The sequence below is a fragment of the Mus caroli genome, chromosome 2 (assembly GCF_900094665.2).
Source record: "Mus caroli chromosome 2, CAROLI_EIJ_v1.1, whole genome shotgun sequence".
NCBI lineage: Eukaryota > Metazoa > Chordata > Mammalia > Rodentia > Muridae > Mus > Mus caroli.
The window spans coordinates 60,357,769-60,379,943 of record NC_034571.1 but is presented as its reverse complement, the minus strand read 5'-3'; the positions used below and the strand labels follow the sequence as shown (position 1 = coordinate 60,379,943).

The 22,175-nt window shown below is 37.2% G+C and overlaps 1 protein-coding gene across 4 annotated transcripts in view; it reads right to left on the bottom strand.

The window, feature by feature from the left end:
• Positions 1 to 22,175, bottom strand: part of LOC110289695 (sodium channel protein type 2 subunit alpha) — a 128,047-nt gene that overhangs the window by 20,203 nt on the left and 85,669 nt on the right. For all 4 annotated transcript variants that reach the window (XM_029472745.1, XM_021156037.2, XM_029472744.1 and 1 more), the window contains exons 14-20: positions 20,684 to 20,922; positions 18,745 to 18,918; positions 16,361 to 16,717; positions 14,505 to 14,984; positions 5,865 to 5,985; positions 3,404 to 3,558; positions 1,672 to 1,845 (exon numbers count right to left, since the gene is read on the bottom strand). In XM_029472745.1, the coding sequence (XP_029328605.1) occupies positions 1,672 to 1,845; positions 3,404 to 3,558; positions 5,865 to 5,985; positions 14,505 to 14,984; positions 16,361 to 16,717; positions 18,745 to 18,918; positions 20,684 to 20,922 (1,700 nt within the window). The remainder of the gene's footprint in view (positions 1 to 1,671; positions 1,846 to 3,403; positions 3,559 to 5,864; positions 5,986 to 14,504; positions 14,985 to 16,360; positions 16,718 to 18,744; positions 18,919 to 20,683; positions 20,923 to 22,175) is intronic.

Here is a 22,175-nt window from a genome sequence, read left to right as displayed (position 1 = left end):
ATTCAATTCCATCACCTGTTTGGTCGTGTTTCCCTGCAATTCTTTAAGGTATTTTTGTGCTTCCTCTTTAAGGTCTTCTACCTGTTTAGCAGTGTTCTCCTGTATTTCTTTAAGTAAGTTATTAAAGTCCTTCTTGATGTCCTCTACCATCATCATGAGATATGCTTTTAAATCTGGGTCTATGTTTTCGGGTGTGTTGGGGTGCCCTGGACTGGATGAGGTGGGAGTGCTGCGTTCTGATGATGGTGAGTGGTCTTGGTTTTTGTTAGTAAGATTCTTACATTTACTTTTCGCCATCTGGTAATTTCTGTAGTTAGTTGTTATAGTTGTCTCTGGTTAGAGCTTGTTCCTCTTGTGATTCTGTTAGCCTCTATTAGCAGACCTTGGAGACTGAATTCCTCTGAGTTTCAGTGGTCAGAGCACTCTCTGCAGGCAAGCTCTCTTCTTACAGGGAAGGTGCACAGATATCTGGAGTTTGGACCTCCCTCCTGGCCAAAGATGAAGTCCCAAAACAGGACCTTTCCCAGAAGCTGTGTTGCTTCGGCCTGTCACAGCTGTTAGCTTCTGAAGTTCACACTCTCACCTGCACAGACTAGTCTCAGAGGGATCCAGGAACCAAGATGGTGCCCCCAGGTGCTCCTGCAAAGGCCTCCCGGGCCGGGCGAATACCTATCCTCTGGCAGGGAAGGTGCCCGGATGTCTGGAGCCCGAAAAGGGGGCTGCCTCAGAAGCTCTGTGGCTCCTGCCTGTCCTTGAAGCTGTTAGCTTCTGTAGTCTACACTCTCACCTGTGCAGACTACTTTCGGTGGAGTCCCGGATCCCTTGGCTTTCTTTATAGTTAATTAATATGGATATAATGGCTTACCCTTGCTCATATGTTAAATATTAGACATGCTATCATCAAGCTACTGATCTGTTATAATTACATACAAGAAGTGGAAAGGACGGTGTGTTCTACAGCCTATCACATAAAATTGGTGGCATTTGTGACACACTTATTTTGTTATCTGTAATGGTCAAACAGATAAACATATATGGCTTTACTTTTTTGCTTACTTTATTTCTGCCTTTCAAGATTTTCAATGTAATTTTGAATGTACCTTTAGATGTTACATTTATGGTTAATTTACCATATTCAATTATTTAATACTTCTACATTCTAATATTCTATTTTACCATCTTTAAACATTAACACAAGTTAAATACTTAAAAGATTGCTTAGCCAATCTGTTTTTAATCACCAGATAAACCCATGGTATAACTTTCTTTTTAACTTCACATGGGACAAATATTTCTCAGGATGCTTACATGCAGACAAATTACTTTTGCTGAAGATGCTTGTAAAAAAAATTGTAACAGTTCTGATTTTATGAAATTTGAGAATTAAGCAACAAAGAAAACAATCTTGCTTCTCCTGCAGAGTTTAAAATTTCATATACTGATTTGAATGTTATTTTTCAAATGAAGTCACTAAATATCAGGTGGCACTTAAATGGACAAAGCAAGTCTCCGGTATACTTCCACGGGAGAAAAAAAAAAAGATCGAATTTGTATTTGTTCTGAAACAGCATTTCATTTCCCTGAGTTCCTGCTTTGTGCCACGGACACAGTCAGGACCGGTGCTAATCACCACCTGTCAAGAAATAGAGAAGGACACTGCAGAGTACTCACATCAACGATCAGGAAGTCCAGCCAGCACCAGGCATTGGTGAAGTACATTTGGAAACCATATGCAACCCACTTTAGCAGCATCTCCAGGATGAAGATGTAAGTGAAGACCTTGTCAGCATACTCCAGCATGGTCTTGATGGTTTTTCGCTGCTCGATGTAAATGTCTTCAAAGGCCTGTGAATGGAAGCATGGTATTGCATTTCATTGTCATGAACAGTTTCTACTTCATGTATTGGGGGAAAATGATGTAAGGCATCTTCGGTCAGGGTCTGGAGGGTCGTTACGCTGCCCTGACATTGCAGTTATCTGCGCATGTGAAGGGCATCTGGGCTTTGCGGTCTACAGGAGAGGCTCATGTCGTTTTCAAGTCTGAGTGTTGAGAGCATCCCCAAAGGGCTTAAGGTTTGCGAGAGAAGGACAAATGTTGTTTTCTTAAGCAAGAGGTGAAATGTCATTTAAAAGTAGGCCAAAATGCAGAGTCACTGGCATCCCCTTCCTAGGATTGTGTAAATATGTGACAAGGGGTTTCCTGAGCCCAGGAAAGGGGGAAAAAGATTATCTCACTTTCTCCAGCAGTTGTGGATGTGTGTGGAAGCTACAGTCATTCTGTAGCACTTAGGAAAGAAAGGGTGTGGTCATTTTCCAGGAGCCCGGGGCCTTGAATGAAAAGACCATTTTACACAATCCTTGCTATAGGAAACTTAGAACACATAGTGTGCTTGGTGGTCCAGTCAAAGAACTAAGAAAGTTTTGTTTTTAGAGAATGGGAGGGTCCAGATTTATAACTGGGCTCAGCACAAGTGCTACAGAGTGCCATGGGGCTTGGCTTGTCCCTGAAGCTGAAAGCGCCCCAGAAGCCATCTCCAGTGTGAGCATGCGCATACGCTTCAGAGACCTGTGACTGAATGTACGAAGGAGCCAGGAGCTATTACAGCAAGGTCACAGCCTGGAGGGTAGGATGTGGGACTCAAGACAATTCAGAACTGGGCTTAACGGCCTCCAGAAGCAGTGCAGTCAGATTTCTAATGAAATGCACTCATGTTCAGCAAATTAAAAGTAAAGGGAAGGCATGTAGCTTTACACGACAATATGTGAAAATGGGTCACTTTGTTTCTGTTATATTAATGTGTATTTGATTAAATTACTCATTTCATTAAATGAAGTCAGGTGCAAACTAGGTTTGTATTGCTTCTAGAGATTAAGTTGTCTGACTAGTCACCATTCCAGGTGACTGGCAAGTGATTGGTATGAACGAGTCAGGTGACTTCTTCCAGCAAAGGGCTTCTATTAAGGAGATCCCCACTTCAACTGGCAATCCCACAGCTTATCCACTAAGCCTTTCTGAAGAAATGGTACTAATCTTTCTCATTGCCTGCGAATGTCCTGTAGATACTAAAATCTATTCTTTAAATAAGAAAACAGTTGCATTTATACTGTATTTTATACAGTAGTTATGCTAGAAAGTATAGCAATGACCCTGAGAACGAAAGAATAAAGAACTTACAAAAGTAAACTGCCATTGGTGCAAATCAGAGAGATTCTTTTTGAAACAGTCTGTGACTACACAGTGTCTGAGAGTGATCCTATCTGGAGGAGCCAGACAGAGCAGTATAAGCCGTTGCGAGCTCGTCCACACACATCTTTTCTCAATGTTCTAATTTATGAATGGATGAAGTGAAGTTCAATGGACAGGAAGGGGAAATGACAAGGGGGCAGGCCCTGCATCACCTACCAGAGCACCGCTGCTGAGCAGAATCATGAAGACGATGAAGGTTTCAAACCAGTTGTGCTCTACTATCTTGTAGCAGGTTTTCCTCAAGTTCCACCAGAGTTTGCCTTTGCCTTCTTCTATGCTTATCTGACAACACTTGAACTTTCTCACACAGTCTAAAATATGTGAGAGTGGGTAAAGGAAAGGCCATCAGTTACTCTTTGTACATCTTTGGGAATATGGAACATGCACCTATTTTATTACCTCATACCGCAGAATAAACAACCTTATTTTAAAGATGGCTTCCACTTACAGAAATCAACATCAGCAGTGGAGCCTTTAAATGATTTCCTAAATGAGCATTTATTTTTATATGTGTATAACTATATTATAATATGTCGCAAGCCACACAAATACAGAAAAACATAAAATAAAAGCCACAGTTTATCTTTCTATTTTGCCCTTTTGCCATGGGTAAATTCTCCATAAACATGACTTGCATTTGAATTCTGATTAGTCATTTCATAGCATAGTAAACCTTCTCTATCTAATCATAAGACTTGTGAAAGATTTAATTATGCTTTTCTCAAAAGACTATGGGAATTTATGTAAATGTTCACTATTATTGAATAATTGGGTTGTTTTGTTTCTGATAATTATCCACAGCCATGCACTAATCACTTCTGTATACTTTGTGAGGTACTAGGTTAAAGGCTTTTCAATAATATTTATTTAAGGGCTTTTGTATTTAAAACGTTGTACTTGGAAAACCATAAGATTACATTATATAAATGGCCTTGCCCTTGGGGAATGTCCGTTTTAGTGGGAGTGAGTTTTCAGCAAGTTATACAAATATTATCTTAAGACATTGTCTTATAAAGGCTCATCAATAATGCTGAGTTTCTGAATTTTATGGAATAAAAAACTTGAGGCTAGATCTTGGGAACTGTATGAGTCCTATTAATAACGTGAATTTAGAAGAAGCAATTAAGAAATAAGAACCAAAGTTAATGACAGGCACGTCTGACTGTTATATGCAAGGCATTAGCTCAAGGTTGTTGGTCAAGCCCTAGAGAGCAGCTTAGAGTTCAGAATTTCATGTGGTTTGATATTCATCTCTATTGTTGTAGGGTATAACTGACCCTCATCTGAAATGATGTAATTTTGGTTTTCTTTAGAGAATCCTTTTGAGAGTACTCTGATGATGATAATGTCCTCATATAAAAGTATACAGAATATTTCAGCTTTCTTACATCTTTCATCTTTTTTCAAAACTCAAAAATTTTTTTACTTTGATTGGTATTCAAGGTCAGACCAATATGTACATTTATCAATTCGTACACTACAGTTTGAGAACTCAGTAAATAAGGGATTATTTTCTTACTCCTTTTTCAAAACCTTAATAGCTATGAATTTGACTTAGCCAGCTCTCTCTCCTGTTAGCTAATATAGAAGGCCAGAGAGTCAATTGTGCTGGTAAGCTTTTTTGTCAACACAAGTTCACATCATCTAGGAAAAGGGAACCACAACTGAGAAAATACTACTATCTGATTGCTGACTATGCAAATCTGTGAAACATTTCCTTGATTAATCATTGATGCAAGAGGGCCCAGCCCAATGGAGTGTTGCCACCTTTCAGCTGTGGTCATGTGCTGTCTAAGAAAGCAAGGAGATCAAGCTAGTAAGCTGAATTTCTCCATGACCTCTCCTTCAGTTCTTGCCTCTTCGTTCCTGTCTTGACCTCCTGTTTTGACTTCCTTCATGGTGGACTGTGACATAGAAATGTAAACCTAGTAAACGTTTTCTTCCCCGAGTTTGCTTTTGGCCAGAATGTTTTATCACAGCAGACTAATATACTAATAAATATACTAATATACTAATATACTAACATACTAATATACTAACATACTAACATACTAATATACTAGCATACTAATATACTAATATACTAACATACTAATATACTAACATACTAACATACTAACATACTAACATACTACTATACTAATAAATATACTAATATACTAATAAATATACTAATATACTAATATACTAATAAATATACTAATATACTAATATACTAACAAATATACTAATATACTAATATACTAATAAATATACCAATATACTAATATACTAATAAATATACTAATATACTAATAAATATACCAATATACTAATATACTAATAAATATACTAATATACTAATAAATATACAATATACTAATATACTAATATACTAATATACCAAGTGGCAGCATATTTTAGAGTTGATCATTTGTTCAAAAGCAAAAGGAACCAATTACATAAATTAAACCCATAGTCAGAAAATCTGCCTTTAGTTTGAGATTTAGAACAAAACAAATAAATGTATCATTGTTAAATAGCTAGGCGTGAGTGACCAGAGACAGTTAGGTGATAGAGAGATACAGACAGATAAAGAGATAGACAAAAGAAGGCTCCTGACAACCTGCTTGCTTACCTTCTGTGAAACAGGCTTCTGGCTCAAGGGACTCTTCTGGTTCAGCCTCTGGTTGCTCTCCCTCTGCAGGAGCGCCTATATCAACTGTACTGCCTTCAGATGAACTAGTTGCATTCAATTTCTGAAAACCAACCCCACAGAAAAGCTTTTAAACATGTTCTCTAATCCAAACATAAGAGATTCCTAAGGTGTACCCCCCCAGTCTTCTGTATGCATTCTCTTGATCTGTAATTTAAGAATTACTTAAATATAATGCCAATCTGCTTTGGGAGAGGTGGGGGGTCACAAGATTAGATCCAGCACTGTAGAATAGCTTTGGTTTGTTTGTTTGTTTGTTTGTTTGTTTGTTTCTTCTTCTTTTCTTTCTTTCTTTAAACAGTGCTTACAACTGAAATAACTTTCGGAGAAGCCCATCTATATGGTTTCTGAAATAGAATTCTACAGACAGCTTATGCAAGCTGCTAGCCATATGGCCACTGGGATCTTGCTTTGGCAAATTCATTTGTAAATTGTATGGCTTATTGTACTCTAAAATTGTGACCCAACCAGTAAAAGCTGCACAGTGTATTTTCATGTCAAATGTAGAAAAGGTTTGATCAAGTGCACATAAACAGCAACAGTCTACAGTTACCCACTTTTCATTGACATGAAAACATAGACTACTGGTTATTATCAAAGACATTCTGTAACTTTCTCTTTGGGAGAAGAGCAGCAGACTGCTAGCTAGGTAGCAAGAGCAGGTATCTCGCATTCTCTTTGGCCAATGCACTCCTGGGTTTCACTGTGCATTTGGAAACTACCTGTTACGTTAGCACTCTTGCCTGTCCCCTTAGAAATGGCAGAAAACAGATCACCACCTCTTGTTTTGTTTCCTTTGGCTTCAATAACAACCATCCGAAGGAAACTAGAGTAAAAAGAGGTTGTCTCACATGCTGACATGCATACACTAGATCCAGGTCAGTCTATCCTTGGGGACCAAAGTAAAGGGTGGTGACCCCATTGTAAACCTGATCTTAAAATGCCCAGACATGGTGTAGGGCCAGGTGTGAGTGCCACATGAAACCAGAGTAGTTTAGGCCACAGCATTCTCGAACCTGTTACAATGTTATTCCCATGAGTGCATAACATTAGGAGATGGCCGGCTGAGCTGAGGAAGCTCCTTTACCAAGAGGATGAGGGAAGCAAGGAGAGAATGAACACTGACGCATGGAACACTGGAATCAAATGGAAGCTAGAGTTTGTACCAGAAAGATTCTACTCATCGTTTGGATAAGAATAATATGAATTAACCCCTAATATGATGATTCCTTTATTTATGAAAATCATTATTTTTATGAAGTGTTGACTTAATGTGTTTTGAGTTCATATGAAGAAAGTATTATGTACATTTATATGACATTGAAATGTCTTTACTTCAACAATGCCAGTAGTTGATGCAAAAATATTACATACTTCTGCTTCCTAAGACTTAGGCTTGTGGTTACTTTAAATGTTATCTTAAAAAACAATACAGTTAAAAGCTAGGAGTTGACTTTCTCCTTACTGCAAATTTTATGTCATTGAGCAGATGATCTCTTTGCCATTAAAATTTGAATGTATATTTTGTTCTTTGATGAAATACAAAAATAAAATTGGTTACAAATATTCCCAAGTTTTCGGGGTTTTTTTCCCCCTAATTTTATTTCCTTTCTTTCAGGTCTGACTATTTCTTCCATAAGTATACTTGGGTTTGGAGTCCTGTCATTGACTCCTAAAACATTCATCACTTGTGGAGATTTCTCTGACATGGAGTTGCTATACCTCAGAAGCCTGACAACACAGGCTTTGTAATTTATAGACTTTGGAGACACAGCACAGATAACAAGGCACACTGAACTACAGTCACGTCTGACCTCACTGCATGCAGTAAGAATGGAAAATATTCCTTTTAATAATGTGGATAGCACTGGAAATGCAGAATGGAACTCCCAATGTAAAAATGCTGGTGCATCTTTATGTCCACATGCTCAGTTTGGCCACTGGTCAATGGCTATATCGGCATCAGTGTAACATTTGATTTGATTGACAACTTGGCAGGTTCTAGACACACCTCTGAGCTTATCTGTGAAATGGAATTAACTGAGGCAGGAAGATCCACCCCTTCCATGGACAGTACATCCCATGGTATGGGGTCTTAGCTAAATAAATGGTGAAGATGAGCTGAGAGCCAGCAATCATTGTTCTGTGTTTTTTGACCATGGATGCTATGTAGCCAGTTGCCTCATACTCTGGCTGTTATACCTACTTCCTCTGATGGACCATATCCTCAAAATACATCCATGCTTCCTAAAGTTGCTACTTGAGTATTCCATCAAGCAATAGGAAAGTTAACTAATCAGTAGTAAGTATGTAGTAGATAGTCAATAAATATTATTTAGCCGTGAACGCATAGGTGGCTGTATAATCAAAGGCTTCTTAACAGAACAAAGCCTTAACACCACATAAAATGTCACAGAAAATCTTGGTTCAAAATCTTCAAAAGTTTCCATAGGATCCCTGCAGCACCTGCTATCACTTTTAACTGCCATGTTATCTGGGCTGCCAACATTTTAAAAGATGTCATAATGACCTGTGTCACCAGCCCCCATTCAGGGTTTCACTCTCTTGCCACCATTGACTTTCCTCCTTTTTATGAGTAACCTCCAGTTCCTGATTTCTCCCATCCCACCATTTCCCTGATTTCAGTGTTCTGGGATTTCATAACGTTTTGTGATTTACCACTCATTTTGATCTTTCATGAAGCATAGGCTAAAGTATTTCAGAAAGAGAAACTCAAGTTTTGCCAACACACTTGTAAGATATTTGGGAGGAAGAATAGTACCCTAAGGCCCATGGGTGAGGTAATAGCAAACACAGTTCAGTCCTCAGAGCTACTCTCAAGTCCCAGTTTCCTTTTCAGTGAGTAAACAAAGTGCTGAAGCCAATCACTTGCTTTTAAATAGCTTGTTGAAATTAAAGAAATATCAGAGAATGTCAATTTTCTCTATTCAGAGTTCATTATGCCCTCGTGTAAAGGAGAATTCTCTTCAGGTGTGTTTTTTAAAAAACAATTACAGGACTTATCTTTTAGAAAATTATCCTAGGAACCTTTGTATTTCCTCTTCTTCACATCCTAGTGAAATAGAACATACACAACTCCTTTCATCACAATGAGGCACCTAACTACCAATCAGGAAGCAACAGCGCAATTTCAATGAACTTCAAGAGTCGGGTTATTCCCTTTACACAAAGTGCAAATTCAGGTGTATTTTGTGTTGCTAGAATATGAACATCACTCACTTTGACTTTGAGACAGAAGACCGTGTTTCTGTCATTAGCATATCCCTTTCACCTGTCATCAATGTTTGTCCTTAGTGAGTGTTTCTTATGTGAATGGATGAGTGACCTTGTGGTCCATTTATGAACTTCAGCCTCTACTACTTTTGCTGCTCTCTGTCTGGTTCTTCTGCATTTACAGGGATATCATTAACTGCAGAGTATCAAGGTTCCTCAAAGAGTCAAGTATGCTAAAATGTTGATCAACAACTCGAAACTGAGTGCTGTCTGAAAATCAGGCTGCCAAGAATCCCTAAATATGAGTCTGTAAGGTCAGCTATCAGGATAATTACTAAATCAGTTGTTTGTTTGTTTTCTTTTCTGTTCTTTCTACACGAAGTCTGTAGATCTACTGTTCCACACTGAATGGAACCCCTTTAGGAGCAGCTGCAATCTCATCTTCCCCAGAATGAAATAGCATAGTGTCTTCCACACACTGTCGGTGTGTATTCTTTTCCATGTGCTACTCGATTTACTACAGCAAAGACCACGCTGCACATTGAGCCATCGCACCACTATCCAGTGGGCTTAGTCACTTTGTCAATGTCAGAATTAATTAGTGGCTATGCCCTAGACTTTCTGCGAGCTATTCTTCTCCCATGTTCTAGGAAGTTTCTCTGATGATTCACAAGTAAACTCAACCTTAAATAGTCTGGAAGATTTAGTAGAGTGGATATATGATTCAACACTGTAGGTTATAGATAGTGTTTATAACACTGCTGACTTCTATGAATCATAACTAGGAACCTCAGTGTCACGTCTTGTTCTTAGCTCTTGGCTGTGTTAATGTAGTATGAGAGAAACATACATTGGAATATCTCATGAATAAAAAAAAACTTATCATAAATTATACTCAAGATTTATAACAAAAAATACAATGAATGGTAAAATCTTTATAGCAACTCAATGGTTTTGTTGTATAGGAGTTAAATGTCACCATTTCAATAAAATATGTGGGTTAAAATGTATTAAAAATCCCACAACATTAAATGAATCAACATAAAAATCATCAGCTTCAGATGAGTTCCTCGTTGTGATGAACCTGACCATAGTGTGTATTTGCCACTTAGAGCTGTCCAGTGGATATCACTGTAAATAACTGTAGGAGCTTATGTTCTTAATAAGAAGTTTCCATTATAGGCTTCCTGGTAGTACCCCAGGCTGGGCATTATACACCTCGAAGTATTACAAAGCAAGACAGCAAATTATAGATGTGTGGCACATAGACACAGTTTAGATACAGTTTCCTTAGTGCTACAGATACCTAACCTATCAGGAAATAAATCGGTAGAAGGGTACTGTTAGAGGGTGTTTGCCTAGTTAAACTTGAATGAAGTACAGGTGGGCTACAAGGTTGGGATATTAGAAAGATCACATAAAAGTAGTCATTGAGGTATGCTTTATAAACCAGAAACAATCATACAGATATATAAAACATGTTCGTGTAAAAACCACATTTTACAAACACTTCATATCAGTGATGTTATCACTCAGTTATTCAAAATTGTGTAAGCTGAGCAGGGAAGAATCATGTCTCATTTAATGATCTAGTAATACCAAAATGCACTACTTCATGTTTTGAGGTGAGTGTTATGTGTGTTGTTTGGACACAGTTATGTGGGAATGTGCATATGTATACGTTAGTGCATGTGCATATGTATATGTATGTGTGTGTGTATGTAAAGGTGATATTGTGTGTTCCTCAATTGCTCTCTACCTTAAGTTTTTGAGTCAGGGTCTCTTACTGAATGGAACTCAGTAACTTGGAGAGGCTGACTAGCCAGAAAGCATCAAGCACCCTCTTGTTCCTGTCTCCCCTGAGTGCTAGGGTTACAGACATTCATGTTACATGGGTTTTGCGTGGGCTCTGAAGATCCCAGTCCATGTCCTTATGCTTGAAAAGCAGCATTTTACCAATCCAGACCCTACTGTCATGTGTTTTAATCTTAAAGATTATATCCTTAACTTTCATTTTCTATATCAACAATAAATTATTATTAAACTTGTTTGTGTCAAACTACTAGCCATCCAGAAAATAGATAATTTTAAACATAATTAAGTCCTGATTGGAGAGAAGTTAAGAAAAGTATATTTCACATTAAGTTTCTCATGTGAACACTTTTGTTTTTAATCATGAAGTTAAGCTATTATGGTGATTTATCCAGAAAATCATTTTCTGATTTGTAATGGGCATTTTATTACAAACTTGAAAACATAGATAAGAGACTTAAAAATCTTTCCTAAAGTTACAAAAGAGACTTACATTGTGATGGCCTACCTTTAGCATATTACCAATGTGACTGGCCCATTTTAGCTTTATCGCTACCCCACTGAGAATCTTTCCCACAAGGGCTGCTCATTTCATGACAAAAGTCTTGAGTTACCCAGTGCTATCATCCCCACCCATGCGTGCTCAGATCTGACCTACATACTTCTGCCTCCTTCATGTTTCTCAGGTTGGGATTTCGAAAGCTCTTTTAAGGTGTAGAACTACATTTCCCAAAGAGACTCTGAAAGATTTTTCACAAGAAATTCAAAATTATAAGAAGCAGTAACAACCAAATTGTTGCCTTATCTGTATTCCAACATATTTACTCTTGATCTAATGCCTCAACACTTCAGAGGGCTGAGTACTTGACAGCCATTTCTCCCAAGTGCCTTTCCCTAGAGGAACTGGAAAGTGGACTCTTCAGAGACAAAGGCATCTTAACCGTATAAGGAATGACAAGCCAATCATTACCCCAAAGATAATGAGGAATTAGTATATAACAGGGGAAGAAGCTGTGTCTTACCTATTGTATGCACTGTCCTTCTGATATGTAAGTTCTCACTTTCTGTGAATCAGGGGTCCTACCAATAGAATTTTCTTCCCACATGTTGAAGAATGTTTTGATGACATTATTATATTTCCTCCTTTCAAAAAAGGCTCAATGTGCTTTTATTACAAGTTATTTTACAGTTTTAATGTCACTATTTCTAAGTGATAAAGTATCTTACTAACATTTCTACAAAAGTGATAAAACTGGAAAAAACAACTTGGTTTAAATATTCCTGTGCCCAGAATTGTGAATTCAATCTTAGATAGTGAAAATAAAAAGGGCTCCCAGCATCATTACATACAATGTGGGAGTTCTCTCATTAAAAATCAACAAAGGAGGAGACAAGCACCTGCTCTGATTTTCCTGTGGAAGTGTTTATGCACAGAATATATGAAAATACTATGTCATGGACAAAATTTGAGAGATGCTATGGAGAAGGGGGAAGAAAAATGAAATTCCAATGGATAAAGGAGGTGAGGACAAAGGACCCCAGGTCCATTTTCTGAATGGGCACACCATTTGAAGGTAGGTAGAAGTTTATCTTCACTTTTTGTTTTTATTTTTGGTGGACTTGAAGTTTATTTCCTTTTCTTTCATTCTAGGAATTTTAAGAGTAAATATAAACAGAATCTCCAAGAGAATCATCCTAAATGCAAAAGCATTTGGTCAATTGCTAAATAAAGCACTGCCCTTTTCCCTAAAATGAAGTGGATGAAAATTATACCCTTGCTGCTGGCATCGAAATGCAAACACTCCCATTCATTTACATTCTTATCACATTGTAAGTCAGTTGGGAAGTTTGCATGTGGGTGAGAGATTGCTTTAATTTGCATATTACCCTGCAGACACTGCAGACACATGGAGCAAAATATTACCTACAGAGCACACTTGCTGGGGATGTATTTTAAAAGTTATCGAAGGAAAAAAAATATGAAATCAAAGGGGCAGAGAACAGAAAGCTTCGGTGTTTTGGGGAGAGCATCTACAATCCTTTTCTGGGCTGCTAGCATGTTCGAAACTTGTGGCATTATTTGGAAGTTACAAAGTCCACTAAGGCATGCATGCTCACTTATTTAAATAAGTGTATACTCTCTATTAAATTCTACATAAAGAAATTAGCAACTGAATTCGTTTTTCTTAAAACAATAGAAAGAAGTTGGGGTTGTCAGCCTTGCCTGACCATGCTTTAAATGACCCGACCTAGGAGCAGCTGTGCTTATTACTGCCAATGGATGGGTAAGGGACGCAGCTGAGTAACATGCAGGCCAGTCAAGTCATTTCGACACTGATTATATTTATATATGTGCAACTTGCTTGGGTAACCTGGGCAAAAGTGGTGGCTCGAGCCTCTGGCTGCTTAAAAAACACCAGAGCGGCATTCTTGATGGCGCCAAGCTTGGTCTCACCCCTGTGAGAAGTAAGAATGGTCAGAAGTGAAGGTCACCGTTATTACACCACAGAATTTCTCTCTGAAAGATTATCGCTCTAGCATGGAGTCAACATTATTCAGAAGAGTTAAGAAGTGACACAGGCATTTAAAAATCATGACATGAATTGCATTAAATATTGTCAAAACAGCAGAAGAGTTAGCCTACAGAATTAGGGCATGGATTTGAAATGATATAGTCAAGACACTCTAGAAAGCCGATAAAGGGGCAAGTGAATTTGGGGACAACACAAAAGAGCACTCAATTCAAACAACTCTCGACCTCTAAGACCGTCCCTTTATCTACCCTTCAAGAAACAGTTGGTTTAGACATTGCAAATAGACAGTGCCTCAGTTTTTCCATTAATTCAAGGGGTTAGTAGCAAAGCACAACAAAATCATTCACTGGTATTCATAATCATCTCATAAGGCAAAGACTATATTATAAAGTTCAGAATCTGCGTTCAATCACGTATGGAGGATTTCTGTGTCTAAGGAGGTTGGCTGCAGTCAATTGGCTTAGACAAGTGTTTAGTACTCTTCCCTACCCCAAACATCTCATCCTTTAAAAACAAAATCAACTTTAGGAAACATGAAAGTTAATCAAAGTCAACTTTAGCATGAGTGAATAGGTCTGGGCAAAATGAATACTATTCTTTTATGAAGTATTTCATAACAGGCAAGAACATAAGAAAATGAGAATAAGAACCTCCTTCCCATTAGTTACCTTTTAGTACACACTGAAACCACTGTTGTGGTGATTGTGTATACACTGATATATTATCTACACTTATTTTTAAAATGCTTAGAAAAATTCGTATTAACATCATGAGTTTGGAAAGTGAATATTTGAAAATTAAAGTCATGATAACATTTGCATAGCAAGAATAACTTAATATTATCAAACACCTAACTATATAAACATTGCAGTAGATATTTCTTATTTTCTTACAGGGAAGCAATATCTAATATAATGTATCTAATAGTGTTGAAGCCACAGAAATACATACCCAAATATCTCTTTTATTTTAAATTTCCTACCTCCTTGCTTTCTTCCATATCTGATTCACTGCTGAATTCTTCCGTGTTTAAGTTTTCAAAGTCAGACTCTCCCACAGCAATGGGCACGGTCACAGTGAGGCTGGGGTTGTTGATGAATGACATGTAATCGCTCTCATCTACCACATACTTCTCCACACTGCTGCCTATGCCACTGGTCGTCCCATTTCCATCTTTCAGGTAATTCAGGTCCTTGCCTATTTCTATGGTTGTATGGTTGGAGATACAACTGTCTTTCTTGTTATTCAGATCTTCAAGGGGTTTGATTTCATCTAGAGCTTTCTGCTTTCTGACAAAGGCTTTCTGAATGAATTCACGTATCTTCCTTTTAACAAAATCAATCCCCTTCTGCATCCTTCCCACGGCTATCTGGAGGTTGTTCATTTCGTTATCGTCATCTGTGGCAGCCAGGTTGTCAGAGCTGAAAGAACTGAGGAGCAAGGCCAAGAAGAGGTTCAGAACCTACAAAAAAGTGGAGGAAGAGCAATCAGACACCCTGTTATGTCCCTTGCTTTAGTTGTAAGACGTGGAATTGTCTTCATACATCCCATTAAAGACAAGGTCTCCCAGAACACAGCAAAGAAGAGTAAAAACAAACAAATGGCTGGCTGATAGCAAACACTACTCATACTCTTTATTTTAGGTTTGTTTCAAAATCCCTAAGCTACTACGGTATGAAACTTCTATACTAACTTTATGTCTTGGGGAATCTAGACAAGTAAAAGAAATAGCTATTTTGGATGCTTGTTATTTTGAACATGTAATCTGTATTTAGTAGGACACTGAATACTTATTGTAATTTGATTCATAGAACTATATATTTGGATATGATTTGGCCTCTGCAGCATTGCAACCTTTTTCACCTTAGTAACTTGCTAAATTCAATAAAAAAATATATATGTATTGCTAGATCAACACTCCTAATTTTGATTAAAAAAAAAAACCTTGTAGATGCTATTAGTTTATGCAAGACTTATAAGTACAACAAAGTGGTATAATAACACTGCTGTTATGTTGAATTAAAAGTGATGTTTGTGGTATCACCAGGAATCTCCAAGTCCATAGACTAGGCAGGTTACTAGGAATTAGGCAATGCTGGGGACATGACTGTCATCATTTTTTAAATCGGGGTTTAGTTGACACAACCCTCGATTATTCAAACACGGAATCAAAATAAAATATAAACAGGACTAAATGCAGAGGTTTTTTAGTTCAAAAGTGGAAACTTGCAGAAGATTTTAGCTAAAATTCCAATGCAAATGACAGTGACATGTCAGGTAAACGTCAGTGAGAAGAAAGATAAAGCCAGGGCCATTCTGACCTTCTGTCATTTGCCCTGCCATGGCTCCTGGAAGCCATACTAGGAGCTCTCTGTCCCCCCACTTCAGAAATTTACTAATACATGTCTCTTATATGTCTCTTATATGTCTCTGACTCATCCTTAAATTTCTTACTTGGATGACAAATAGATAAACTCTTTAAATTTTTATCTGTAAGAAAACCGAATTACGGTACCACAACTATTTTTGGATTTAATTTCTTAAGGATTATTACTGGAATATCTTTGCCTATTATAATTTTTTATCTATATCAATGAATCTGCCCATATAATGTCCAATATTGGACATTATTTTCTTGTTTTATTTTAATTTTGAGACATTTGTGCATATGACAGAAGTCTAAATCACCTATGGCTCCTAAAATCTGATGTTATAGACAACTGGAAATGAACTCAATACCAAATAACTCTCCCCAAAACATAAAATGTTCTTAAATCAAACATTGTTAAAACCATATTATCTGTGACTGAAAAGGGGAAAAGTGTTTTTCCTACTTACGACAAGGTTCCCAATCACCATGACCATCATGAAAACAGTAAGACACATGGTCTGGCCTGCGACCTCCATGCAGTCCCACATGGTCTCTATCCACTCCCCACACAGCACGCGGAACACGATCAGGAACGAGTGGAAGAAGTCATGCATGTGCCAGCGCGGCAGCTCACAATCATTGGAAATCTTGCAAACACATTCCTTGTAGCTCTTTCCAAACAGCTGCATGCCGACCACGGCAAAAATGAAGACGATGATGGCCAGCACCAGGGTCAGGTTGCCCAGGGCGCCCACCGAGTTGCCGATGATCTTAATGAGCATATTCAGTGTGGGCCAGGATTTTGCCAACTTGAAGACTCTAAGCTGGAAAAAAAATAATGTAAGAATATCATTAATGCTTTGCCCTGCAGAAACATCAGCAGAACTATATAGCAAATCTGTCTTAACTATAGAAAGATGGATTATTCATGTGCCAAAGAATTATCTAACAAAAGGAGCAAATATTTTACACACACACCCTATCTACATAAGCTTTTAGAACTGTCTTTTGTTATCATCATTGTTTGTTTTAACTAAGACATTTAAAGGTCATGTAGGTTAATTCACAGAGACTCATTTTCAAAGAAGTAAATATTTTATTTAACAGCCTATAGTGAATATGTTTTTCAGTGTGGTTGAAGATCATGATGTAGGACACACACTGCATATACAAGTTAAAAGAGAAAGGGGAACTCATCTCTTTGAGGATTTACACAATTTCCATCTAGCTGTATCTTTTGCTTGCTATAATATTAGAAATTACTTTTAGGATTTACATCAGAAGGAGGCTTAAGCTAAATGGTGTATTTTTTTTAACCTTGATATCTTCAGTAACTAAAGAATGCAGTCATTACAGAGTGTACATATCCCCTTATCGCTCTACCTGACAAATTGGTGGTATTGGTTTGCAGAGGCTCCTGAAGCACCACCCTCAGTTAAATAGCAACAGCATTTATTTCTGATGCTTAAGTAAATGTCATCCAGACAGGAGTATATTATTTAATGACACTTAAGTGACTCAGCGGAGTGAGTAGAAGCACTAGGCTGTTTAATTCATTCCAAGAGATAAATTATGAAAAAGAGCCTGATACATTATGCACGATTAGGTAGTGATTCGGTGGTCCCTAGTTCCCTGCCTTGTAGCACTTATCACAAAGATTTGCTAAACATTGCTCTTAAGAAGTCATTGTCAGCTGGGCGTGGTGGCGCACACCTTTAGTCCCAGCACTCGGGAGGCAGAGGCAGGTGGATTTCTGAGTTTGAGGCCAGCCTGGTCTACAGAGTGAGTTCCAGGACAGCCAGGGCTATACAGAGAAACCCTGTCTCGAAAAAAAAAAAAAAAAAAAAAAAGAAGTCATTGTCCATATAACATGTCATATAACTGCTTATAATTGCTTTCTGTAATTCTTGCATACTTCTAGATTCAAATTAGATCCATAAATCTTGTTGAAGACCAGGGAGAATTATTATATAGTTCTAAGGATCTCAGGTCAAATTTGAACTTTGAAATTCATAAAGGAAGTCTTAAAGAGACATCAAATCAAAGTCTTGGGATTAATTAGGCTCACAATAAATCACCTATAAGAACCTGTCTTTGGTAACGGTACACAACCTTTGTTATTTGAAGATAAAACCGAGCCAAAGGCTCAGTACGTTTATACAAGAAAACATACCAAATCCTCAATAGAAATGTGTTAAATGATAGGCAGTCTTCTAATTTTAACAAGAAAACAATAGTTATGAAATATAGAGATCAAATGAAAGATAATTCATTGTTATCACAATGCACTATAGGCAGCATTTCTAAGAAAGAAGATTTAATAGCTTCCTAATCTGGGTGAAAGAAAAATATTCAAGGAATGTACTGTCTTTTAATTCTCCTCCTCCATACACCCTATTCCAAGTATTAGCTTCTCAGGGGATAAAAGAAGCAATCCAAGGTCCCAATGGAAGCTCTCACATGGTAAAAGAAAAATCAGATAACTGTGTTGATTATTGTGGTTGCAATCTGGCTTGATATGAGACTCCCTTTTTTCTTTTTCCATTAAACCTTCCATTTGATATTCAGAGAGAGAGACAGAGAGAGAGAGAGAGAGAGAGAGAGAGAGAGAGAGAGAGAGAGAGAGAGAGAGAGAGAGAGAGAGAGAGAGAGAGAGATATCATTGGCTGTTCATTGGAATAAAAAAATACATTTTCCAAAACTATTATATGAAAAGAACTATAGAGAAAGAATCCTATGTCTTCATATTTTACAAATGATATTATATTTGTGAAATCTGTCAAGCCTTTCATTAGGACATAATGACAACTAAAAAGTACAAAAGTATGTATGAACTCTGCTGATGAGTTACCAGTCGGAATGATCGGAGAACCGACAATCCTTCCACATTCGCCAAGCCGAGTTCCATTAAACTAAGGCTCACTATAAAGCCATCAAAGATATTCCAGCCTTCTTGGAAGTAATAATATGGATCCATGGCTATTATCTTGAGAAACATTTCTGCGGTGAAGATCCCGGTGAAGACCTATATGAGCAATGTAGTTAATTACAGGAGTACCTGCTCTCAAAACGATGCAATGTAATGAACAGTAGATCAAACATAAATTCTGAATCTTAAAGGTTGGTTTGTGTTCAAACAATGGATGCCCTTGCATGTTTTATATTGAACACATTATATAACTGTTCATAATACTTAAGGTTTATTATTCAGGTAATGAAATGAACACCCTGATTTTGTGACAAAGTTGCACTGGATACACTGCTCTCTACTGTGCTTGATCTCTCTAGTTCTCTAAAGCTTCACCAAGTGTTTGCCCAGAAGCACAGACTTCAGTTGCCAAGTAGAATAGGTTGGTCTCTTTTCATAGCTCTGCAGAAGAACTGGAGCTAAGGCGGCTTCATGAAAACTATAATAAACATAGGGATAACCAAGCTACTGTGTCTCATCCAACTGTAGTAGTCGAATAAACCAATCAAAAACTTAAATTTGCTAAAAGAAATAATCTTTGATTATAATTTTTCTTAAAGACATACCAATAATCCAAAGAAGACCAATTCGAGTTTAAGGCAAGGGCCAATTACAAGTCAAACTAGTTGTTTCTGTGTGAAATTTTCTTTCCTCAAGCTACAAAAAGGTATGTACCCAAATAGGGCAGAAAACATTGATCAAGGTTTCTTCGGGAACACTTCCTATTCTACACTTGCTGTTCCACAATCTCTTTTTTCTCACGTGAACTGTTAAATCGAACTGGTGTCCATTGAGAAAGTTGGGGAAGGAAGGACAGAAAAGGATGGAGTGTATATAATATTTAATTCAGAACTTGATATGAAATGTGTTCACTGTACATACTTTATCATTTGACTCACTTGATATTCCTCAGGAAAAAAATTATATATATATATATATATATGTATATATATATATATAAATTGTGAAATATGTCAAGCATGTCATTAGGACATAATGAAGAATAAAAAGTACAAAATACTATATACATGCTATACTTTGAATACCATATATATGTGTGTGTTAAATTCAAGTCTAAGAAGTATTTATGCTTGAACATATTTGTTATAAGGCACATGAGAACTTAATTAGCCTTTCATATTATATATATGTATAAATGTAATATGTATGCATATATATGTATGTATGTTACATACATATTTTCCCACAATTCCTAGCATAATCTTGTTTTTAGATTTTGTCTTACTTGTCTTATTTATTAATCTTGTTTTATTTATTTGTCTTGTGTGTATGTGGGAGCACATGTGTTAAATGGTATGTTTGTGAAGGTCACTGGATAACTTACAGAAGTTGGTTCTCTTCCAGCTTTTGGGGTCAAGTGTCCAATTTAGGTCATTAGGCTTGCTGAAAGCTCCTTCTTGGGGAGCCATCTGGATGGCCCTAATTTTTCTTTTGTTTCTTTCTTTGTTTGCTTTGAGTGAGGCAGGATCTCCCTATATAGCAGAGATGGCCTAGAATTTGTGATCTTCCTGCCTTTGTCTCCCAACTGCTGAGATTACAGGTATGTGTCATTATGCCTGGTTGCAATTATCATTACAATAAAGAAGTGATTTAGATTCACTTTTAAATCAAATTACACATAAAACCTCTGAATCTTTTGTACTGAGTTCAAGTAGGAACCTGTTTTTATTCTTTAAAACCCGTGCAAAAATGTTTTCGAGTCTTTGGTGAACAAAGTCAATTAACCGATATCTTATTTGACAGTGACACATAAAATTGATAAAAGCAATCTGTAGAAAGATGAACCATCAAGGAGTCTTACCAAATTCCCAACAGACAGCACACTGCTGAACTGCTCAGTCATCGGGTAGTGCTCCATGGCCATGAAGAGTGTATTTAACACAATGCAGATGGTGATGGCCAGGTCAACGAATGGATCCATCACTACCAGATTGACAACATGTTTTACCTTTAGCCATGGCTTACAACAGTCCCAAATCAGGCACATATTAGCAAATTTATACCAGCAGGGAGGGCATTTCTGTCTGGATTCTTCAAGTTCTGGGGAGGAAAAAAATAAATACACTCATGAAACCTTTTTTACTTTCTATTAATCAGTCTTTGGTTTAAATGGCAGTAATTCTTTTAATAAACAATCTAAAGGTGCTTTTAAAAGATATGATAAGCAGTTGAAAAAGTCAGAAAAAAATTATGGGTTTGTAGTCACAGAGAGAGTAGATATAGAAAGGCTAATGCTATCCAGTGTTTCTTAGATACACATAGTTTCTAAGACTCTATCTGCAAGACTAATCTTTCAAAGTTGTCTACAAGGTTACAAGAAACAAAATGGCAGGGTTCTCACTCTGTGCACCATCATCCATACTCATATAGAACAAGGGCTGGGGTGTGTTAGCAAAGGCTCCTCCAGAGCCATCATCACAGCTTGGGTGAGTCACAGAGACACTCTTGGATTAGATGTCACTGGAGGGATTCTAATGAGGAACACTTAACAGAACCAATTGGCCATGTTAAAAACTCTCACATTAATGTTAACATGTGAGTTACATGGGCTTCCTGTTCTCTCTAGACATCAATGTAACCAGAAAATATTTTTAAAAAGAAAATAATTCACTGAATAAAATGGGGTCCTCATTGCTAGCATACCAACACTTTATAAAGGGAGATTCAAGTACTATTAATAAAATACAAGATTAAAAACAGAAAATTCACAGAATTCATATATCTCTATTGGGTCTATTTATTTTAATGCATTGAAATCTGCAACTATTGTATCAAATATATGAAACAAAATTTAATGTTAAAAATGTTAGGAAAGCATGCAGTGCTTTAAAGAAGGATTTAAGCTAAATGACAATGTAGTATTAAACTTATGTGACAATTGTCTACAAGGCTTTTTGATCATTTCCTCTAAAATTAAGTGATAAAGAGACCTTCTAGAGGACACCTGTTTGGTAACCATTGACAACGTCTTTTGGGAAACTGTGAAGCAGAAAACTATCATTTCCTTCTTTCTTTGGTCAGATGATCACTTAGCACAGTCTTCAGTGGGAAAGGATACCAAGTTTGGTATATTCTTCCAATACCATTGCAGAAAATTACCTGCTCTGACAAACTTGTGGTCATCTCTTCTTAGCACTCAACAGAAGGAAGCTTTCCTTCTTCATTCCTTGGCATGTGGTCTCTGGCCAGTCACTTTAGTACTACTGTAGCAACTAGGGCATTCCTCCACCATTGATGGAGCTTACAGTGAAGTGAAATTTATAAGGGAGGAGGCAGCATAGAAAATGGAGAAG